At 43.3% G+C, this 8,826-nt stretch overlaps 1 protein-coding gene across 1 annotated transcript; it reads right to left on the minus strand.

Moving 5' to 3' along the window:
* Positions 1-554: 554 nt before the first annotated feature.
* UBE2B (ubiquitin conjugating enzyme E2 B) lies at positions 555-8,198 on the minus strand. The gene is made up of 6 exons (XM_041398036.1): positions 8,065-8,198; positions 5,023-5,103; positions 4,278-4,303; positions 3,161-3,250; positions 1,893-1,981; positions 555-1,121 (listed from the first exon to the last, which is right to left on the minus strand). The coding sequence occupies exons 1-6, from the start codon at positions 8,106-8,108 to the stop codon at positions 993-995; spliced, it is 459 nt and encodes a 152-aa protein (XP_041253970.1). The 5' UTR covers positions 8,109-8,198; the 3' UTR covers positions 555-992.
* Positions 8,199-8,826: the final 628 nt, after the last annotated feature.

The raw sequence follows: 8,826 nt of genomic DNA on the forward strand, positions 1-8,826 counted from the left end.
AGACAAGAGACCTGACCACATGGTACACAGTCCAGCTTTAAAGAATAACTCCACTAAATCTGCAGACATGTTTTCTTTTGTTGGTGATTAATTTTTTCCCTACCCCCAAGGGAAACTAATGGGAAACCTCTTTAATTATTAGAAGATATTAAAAACTATATTACAGTATCACTATGTGAATACAGAACAGATTTAGATGACAACATTTCCATGTTTGCAAAATACAATATTTCAGAAAAATAAAACTTATTAGAATATGTTCTCATCAAGCCTGGTCACCCAGGTTATGTTTGCAGCTCTGCTGCTGGTTTAAGGTGGGACTTTTAGCAAAACAGTAACATCTGTTTCCTCATTTGTAATTGGCAGCTACCAAAATGTCTCTTCCTCATACAACTGAGGACACACAGAATCAAGTCAAGCTGTGGTGCTGGAGCAAAGACATGCCATGGAGACAGATACACTGTGGATTAACTTTTCTGTTTGTAAAATGCAGGGTGTCAACAGCAGGGACAAGAAAATGAGCCCTTGGAAAAAGATAGAGTGAGAGCAGAATGTCTTGCACTAAGGTTATGTATTTAACAGTTTTACATGAAATATTCATATATAAAAACTTTTTAAGTGCTTTTCTCCAATTTAAAAATCTAAAGAATTCAAAAATAAGGCATTCAATATTTGAAAAAGTACAGATTTACAAAATGTGTATATTCTGTCATGAAAACTCCACACCAACATTATACACTTGGAAAAAAAATACAAACAGGATATATTACAAATTTATGGAGCAATAACTTAGTTCTCACCATGCAATAAAAAGGACGTTAATTGAGATACACAAGCTTTTAGCTTCCCCTAAACTGAGGGCTTAATTTTGTTTGCAAATGAGTTTTTATGCAAATTCATAGAACTGTGGCACTTGAAATTTCTGGTAGCCTTTCTATTGAGAGTTAAATTGTACATAATGATTATGAGGATGGAGAGTAACACAGCAGCTGTTACGAATCATTCCAACTTTGTTCGACAATAGCTGAAACTCTTTTCTCATATTCACGTTTGTTCTCCTGGTAAAGTTGTGCTGCCTGACTGTTTGCTGGACTGTTTGGATTGGGTTCATCAAGCAGAGACTGGAAAAAGGGGAAAATATAATGTGAGACAAACCAACACATTTAAATAAAGAAAAAATCAACTTACTTTCAAGTCAAATGTGTTTCAGAGGCAGACACAACTCAGAATGGCCCAGTTAAAAAACCTGGTTAAACTCATAGTTAGGCACCTCTAATTACATTACTGACACTCAAATTACACCCTGCCTAAGCATCAGTGCTGTACACACTTGTAGCTTCACAAACAAGAGACAGTTTGTGCTAGTCAGCACTATGGAGCTAATTGACTATTTGGTAATTACATTATACTGTCATTCAGGACTAAAGAGAGGCTAAGCTGTCACCTACAAAACATCACGGCTGAAAAATTAGAACAATCACACAGGAGCAAAGGAACTGTGCATTTCCACTGTGCCAGGCCATTTTTACTTATTCCAAGTAGTGCCCTTTCAGCAATATTGTCCCTTTTGAGGGCTTCGCAGTAAAGTTAAATGTTTCAAACACGAGGCAAATTTCTGCATCTGATATCCTATCTTGAGTAAAAACAGTTAAAAATGAACACAAACCAGTAACTGCTTTCCTGTGCAAAAATATACTATGGCAGTTTCACAGCTCAGAATTAGTAATTATGTAGCTTCTTTGTCTTTATTTGATCTAAAAATACTGCTGAGCTCATAAGGATTTGAAGCTCCCCTTGATACAGATACCTGGCTATCACCACCACTGAGCTGTGAATTCTGGAATAGAGACCAACAACAACATAATTATTTGGTAAAACAGATGCAAAGTTACCTGAATTGAAGTTAAAATAGATGAAACATCATATGTTGGACTCCAGCGATTCTGAAGAATATCTAAACATATGCTGCCATCTGCATACACTGCAAATACAACACAGGTATCACTTAGAAACTGTCAGATTTATGGCACTGTGCAGGCAGAGTTATTGCTCCAATTCAGTCTGTGCTTAAATTAATGCTTTAGGAAAGAGGACAGCAGTTTGTCTCACCATCTTCTGTGGCTTGACACATACTTTGAGATTTATTACTGAAATTAACAGAACACCTAAGAGGGAAAGAAGGAATGTCTGAAGATTATGGCATTAGCACAGGAAGGGGCAGACTTGGGGTCCTGCTCCTCCAGTGTGACTGACCCACACTGTCACAGTGGAGATCCCCCCAGGGAGCAGCAAGGCCTTCACTGCAGGAGTGGAACCACTCACACCACCACACCACGAGCAGGGGCAGCTCCTACCCCATCTTCACACACTCACTATGACAGGCAGCAAGGCAGACAGTAGAAAATATGGAAAATCCTACTTCTGTCTGGATACCTATCAGTCTTAGGGAGTTCACATGAACCTGAGACTCACTGCTCAAACTTCTACACCCTTGTCTTCCGCTTGTTCCCAACAAATTACAGACCTTGTGGCAGAGACAAATTGGTCTGCACAGTATGTGAGGTATAATTTCTCAGAGGAGAAGCAGGCAGGTTTTTTTCTGCACTCAGCAAAACCTATCAGTGCTGGGGGAAGCAGCACAGTGCATTCTCATAGCTGCCCTCACCACTGAGATGGGGTCAGACACCTCCTCTATGACTGAGCATCCTCATTTTCTTCCCTGTGCTAGTCCTGGTAGGCACAGAGCACCAGATGAAAGCTGGGACTTGGGTGAAACCTCACCTGGCAGGAATAATGAACACTTGGCTCCAGCAGTTCCCTGCAGCTCATGCTGTGGCTGCACAGACACGGCTGCTGTTAAATGGAAGGGGGCAGGAATCTGCAGCCAGAACTGCCTCTTTAAACCAACCTAAGTGCAGCTGCTGCTGCTGAAAATACTCACAGGCTTTGCTACTGAGGCTACATATTGATTAGTAAGAGGCAGATAGCTGCTTCTTAATAGCATCATAACTCTCAATTTTTCGTCAAGCAGTTGCTGTCTTAGACATCTACTTAGGAGATGGCACTGAAGAGAGATTAAGCATTCTGTAGCTTCAGAGAATGCATGACCACACTGTAATATTTAATGAGTATTACAGCTAAATAAAGATGGTTTACTCACCATTTGGATGGAACATTTTTGATAAAAACCTAACAGTTGGAGGCTTATTTGGATATTCTTCGGAAAATTCTATTACTAGTTTAAAAGTACCTGTCCAAAGATAAATAAAATCAGATTACTAACAACAAAAAAACATATCCAGGAACATAGACAACAAATTAATTTGTGTGCTTCATGACCAGTATTTCTCCTCACCATTATCTAAAAAAACAACAATGAATTTGATTGATTTTCATATATTTCAAGTGATAATGGAACTATGGAACTACTGCCTAGAGTAACAAACCCAGCAGTAGTGGCTGGGTAGGAGCTTGGAGACTCACTGCATACATGGCAAAGGCACCCTTATCCAACATTATCCCACTTTTCCATGACCCAGGTATGCTGGGTCCATGGACTCGGGTGACTTTAAGGCGTTTCATTAAGAAGGCATTGTGGTGCCAGCAAAGAAACACTGGAATTTCATAATCAGCAATCTCAGTCTTTGGAGCTCACAACTGATTCACTGAAAACCTTTGTTATGGATCAGTGAATAATTTACTGTAATTCCTCCAACACAACACAGAGAAAATCCCATCTGCTGCCAATTACTGCAATAATACTATAATTATTAAACTCATTATTCCTCATATGCCTGAGGGAGGGTCATTACACACTAGCTTTCATGTTTATGTACAAATTTGGGATTCCCTCAACCTCACTGAGTTCTATATTGAGAACACCTCAAGGTTTTTCACCTGTTCTTCATTAGGAGAACAGTGATGAATCAAACATGCCAAGAAGATGAAACAAGGAAAGCTCTTACTGAGCTCAGCTGAAGAGATGTGCAAACACACCTGGCAGTGTCAGGCCAATAAGCCCTGCTAACAGCTCTTGTGGGTATGTATGAAACACCCTTGACAGAAGCATTGCTGCCTAGCTTTCTAACCAGCCATGAGCCAGCATGACGAGACACTGCTTAGATTAAGATACATATTTTTATAGCTCTCATTGCTTCACTTACTTGGTTTGTTTCAAATTACACACAGATAGCATCTGTTCTTTTTCAAAAGCAGAACAATGTTAGTACTGGCAACATTTATTAGAATGACAAAGGATACAAAAGTTAGCAACTTACCATCTTCAAAAGGTGTCCCTTCTGGCCTGAAAGGTTTTAAAAAGAAACTCCAGTTAAAAGTGATCATTATCTACTTCCAGGCAGGCACAATAATTGTACATTTTCTTTCTCATCCTTTCCAAGATATAGGTAGAAGCAATAATTTAAATTATGAGAGAAGCATCCATAGGTAGCCTCTGAAAGCTTTGCTGTATCTAAGACATGTCCCACAGTCACCTGCTATTTGGGATATCTACTTTATCATCACCCCAAACAATACATATGCCTTTAGGTGACTAGTTTGGAACAAATGAGCAGATTATTAGCAAGCACACTTCAGTGTTATGAAAGGATACTAAATCACAAGTCACCTCCCCTTGCACAGAATATGTAACTTCCCAGACAGATCCTGTACCTTGTCCTACTGGGACTCAATCCAATCACTAATACATCTGGATTTAATGTCTGAGAACATGTGGCACTTATGTACTTTAAAGAAGAATTCTGCTCTTTCATAATACAGTAAAACCTAATTATTAAGCCACATGCAAGCTTTATTCAACAAAAAAGCTGAACAAATTTAAAATTTAATCTTTTTCCTTCCTAACCATTTCCCATTATCTGTGAAAAGAGATTTTTACCTTGGCCATTTTTTTGAAGTTTACTGACTTTGCATACATGAAACAAGAGAATAACCCAAAACAAACATCAGGTTGTCATACTTAGCCCTCTAATACTGAATTTCATAGTGACCAAAAACTCTTACCCAAATATAACTGCATTCCATTGCATTATGTTATTCTCAGATGGTGCACCACTGACACCCACAGGAGGGTCTTCTTGCAATCTAAGAATTACAAACATAGAAAGACAAGTCATATATATGAAATACTTCCACCTGCAGATATAATTGACCAGTAATATCCACATTTTATAAATATTTTCTCATTCCAGATCAGAGAATACACAAAGCATTACATGCAGATTATCAGCACTCTGAAAGACAGACCTACAAGGCAACGCACATCAAGATTTTCTCATGTTTTACACTGAGACACAAGGGCACAAGAGGTCTGATTAAGTGTTCAGGGAGCAAAGGATTAACTGTAAGAATAACTTATAGCACCACGGACAGCTGGGATTTATGGTGCTACACTGTGAACTATGAGAGAGCAATTTCTGCTGGCTGCCACAGTGAAGAGGAGCACAACCAAGAGCTGAAATCCAGGCAGTGGCACACACACAGGGCACTCTTGCTGGGACTCAAGGCAAGGGACCATCAGGGGAGCTTTTCCTGCACACCCAGATCTGTGTGTGAGAAGTGGCTAAATTTGGTATAAGCCTATTTTGACTGACAAGCTGATTGTTTCAAAAGGAAGCAAAGGGGAAACCTGTGCGCTGCTACTCCCTCTTACCAGCCTCACAAATGTGTTTATCTCTAAAGCAATTACGGGAACATTCAAAATTATTTTTAGTTCCTTAATCCTTGGACTAGGGAAAGCACGTTACTCACTAAAAGCTTCACAAACTTGAACCAGAAATACATATCCTGCAGCCAAAGGGCAGGATCCAAATGCCCCCCTCTGCCCATCACTGACCCACATTAAGGATCACAAGACCCTGACAAATGTACACCAGCAAGCCCCAATCAATCCACCTGCTCAAACCCCCTCAGTGACAGCTCCTACTGCCCTCACCTGTTTTACCTCCAGAGTTATGCAAGAATAAGGAAAATGCAGTGACTGCCCCTGTGTCACAAACAACTCTTGAGTGTTACCATGAGGTTTGATAATATCACAGCACACTTACAAACAAGTCACCACAAAAAGCTCTGCAAACCAAGGGACAAATTCTAACTAAATGCCATATGCAGATTTACTGAGAGCTGTCAGCAGCACAGCCAGGCAATCCTCCCTGCACTTGCACTGCCTCAGCCTGGGGTAACACCATGTGCTGTCCAAGGATGCTGAGCAGTGGTGCTGCCCTACAGAGCCCCTTTAAACTCTGTGTTTACATCTCTGCTCTTTGAGCACACACAGTCCAGACAGCTGAGTATCAACAGCATAAACCACCTACTATTTTGGTCAGGGAAAGCAGGAACAGGACTTCTTGCTACGTGACAGCCAGGCTGCAGGCCAGCAGCAGTGCCTGAGCATGAGCCTGACAAATGCATCTGGGAGAGGACTCTGGTTTTTAGATCAACTTCAAAGCACGTGTGCACCCTACTTGTCACAGGGTCTAACTACAGAAAGGATCTGGCAAGGACTGCAAATGGAACTAATCCTCAAAGTCCTAAACAGCAGGGAAAATGTGGTTTGAGTACTCCCTTTTTATCAGCAAAGTAAACAAATAACCTTTTATTTCTTTTGGTTCATTCAAACAAATTAGACGAGGTAAGAAATCTGCTGAACTCTTCTCTCTTGACTGCTCCTGACAATCACAGCATGCAAAAGCAGTTTATATTTAATGACGTGAATCAGAGTTCACAGCACACTGTCTCTTATTTCAGTATGAAGAACAAGTAACAAAAGAAACAAATACATAACTTGCAGCACAAAAGAGCAGAGTAAAACAAAAACTGACATGAAAAAGTTACGTAAGTTTCAGAATATCAAAGTTGCTATACACATGACAAATGCATTTGATTTACATTGTGTACTTGGTTATATTTTTCCACAGCTTTAGAGTCTTCTCTCCAGCCTTAACTTCAAAATTATTAAACCAGTACTTTTAGGAATATAAAGGCATAAATTCTGATTGCAATATTGAAAAATTGAGGTAGTGAGCCTGAAAAAAAATCACTGGTTCATCTGTGTAAGCAAATACAATAAGAAGTCTGAATATCCTGTTTTGATTTGAACAGGAATCAAGCAACACCCACTTAACAAACACCAACACTCACACAACAGCAGGGGAGGGCTCCACTTCCCAAAAACCTCCTACTGCTTCTAGACTCGCGAATCAGGCGTTTGTCGCTTTTGCTTTACGTGGAGCCACGTAAAGAAACTACAATACACGTCAGGTGTTTACTGATGTGTTTTCAGGGCCTGGTATAACATAGCTATGCTAAAAAAAGAGACACTATCAAAGCTGACTCACCTCCAAGTACTCCGGAGCGACCCAGTCTGGAGAACTCTTACTGTACATCCTACAAGGAAACCTCCCACCCTTTTCCACACTCTCTTCTAAGTATGTTTACGTGTCAGACTAGAAATAATTTATTCCAGAGGCAGTGGTTCAGTCATTAACATTTAAAAGAGTGCAACTAATAACTGCTCCTTTAGCAGCTCGCATATATTACACAAGATTCCTCATGATTGCAAACTTTAAACACAGTATCACATGATTGTGCATAGAAACATTAAAGGGCATTTGGGGTCCTATTACACACAAACGAAGAGTTCTCCAATTCTCTGCGCTCCGTTTTCAGGTGCCTATCACAACAAACTTATTGTCAGAGAGACCCTGCGACCCAACAAGCCTGGAACACTTCGAACTCCGCCCGAGCCATTCCAAAGCCGGAGCCGGCGGGTTCCGGGCGGCACGGGCACGGCCCTGCCAGCCGGGCCCGGCGCCGGCAGCGCCCGCACCCCCGCCAGCCCGGCGCCCCGTCACCCCGCGCCCGCCACCGCTCCAGCTCCGATCCTCACACGCCCCCAGCCGTCGGCGCCCGGGTGAGGCGGCTCGAACAAAGCCGGCGCTGCCCCCGCTCCCCCCGGCTCTGCCGCTCCCCTGCCCGGGGGGCTCGGTGCCAGCCCCGGGCCCGGCGCTAAGGCGCGGGACAGCGGCGGGCCCGGGCCCCGCTCACCTCTTGAAGTCGCGCATCAGGCGGCGGCGCGCCGGGGTGGACATGGCGGAGCCGCGGCGCCGCCTCCCGCCCGCGCTCGCTGCGCGCCCGCACAAACAACCCGCAATGGCGGCTCCGCGCGCGGGGCGGGGCCAGCGCCGACCGCACCACTGCCACAGCGGGGGGGCGGGACCGTACCATCGCAGCGCGCGGGGGGGTAGGAGGAGGCGGTTCCGCGCTCGGCGGAGTTTGGGGACAGGCAGCGGGAAAGGGTCGGGAGAGAATCGGGATTGCCGGGCGGGAATGGGTCCGGAAGGGGTCCGGGAGAGCCCGGGACTGAGCCGGGACTGGTCCGGGACAGCCGGCCCTGCCGGGCAAGCGGCAGCGCTGCGTGTCGCTCTCGGAGCGTTTCCGCCTGCCCGTGGGTCGGGTGGGATTTTCTCCTTGCCAGACACACCAGCTCACTGTGATTTAGCTGAACTTCTGCAAAATAAACAAGCAATTACTCGTGGTCAGGTTACAAGGTTGTACATTTAGGTTCTTACTTCTATACCGTCAATTCAGCCCACTCCCACTATTTGCTTTTAAGGCATCCCACTGGATGTCTTAAAAATTTAGTTCTTATCAAAATTTAATTAGGGATAATGGCCCATTTTGTCATATGGGTCCCTCAGCATCTCTCGAAGTTCCCTCTAAATACAGACTGATGTCCTGGCTCTCAGCCCTTTTTAAAAATCCCATTACTCCAACAGACGGATCGGGTCTCTTTGAAGTCGTGACCCA

The sequence above is a fragment of the Onychostruthus taczanowskii genome, unplaced genomic scaffold (assembly GCF_017590055.1).
Source record: "Onychostruthus taczanowskii isolate IOZ18803 unplaced genomic scaffold, ASM1759005v1 scaffold14, whole genome shotgun sequence".
Lineage (NCBI taxonomy): Eukaryota > Metazoa > Chordata > Aves > Passeriformes > Passeridae > Onychostruthus > Onychostruthus taczanowskii.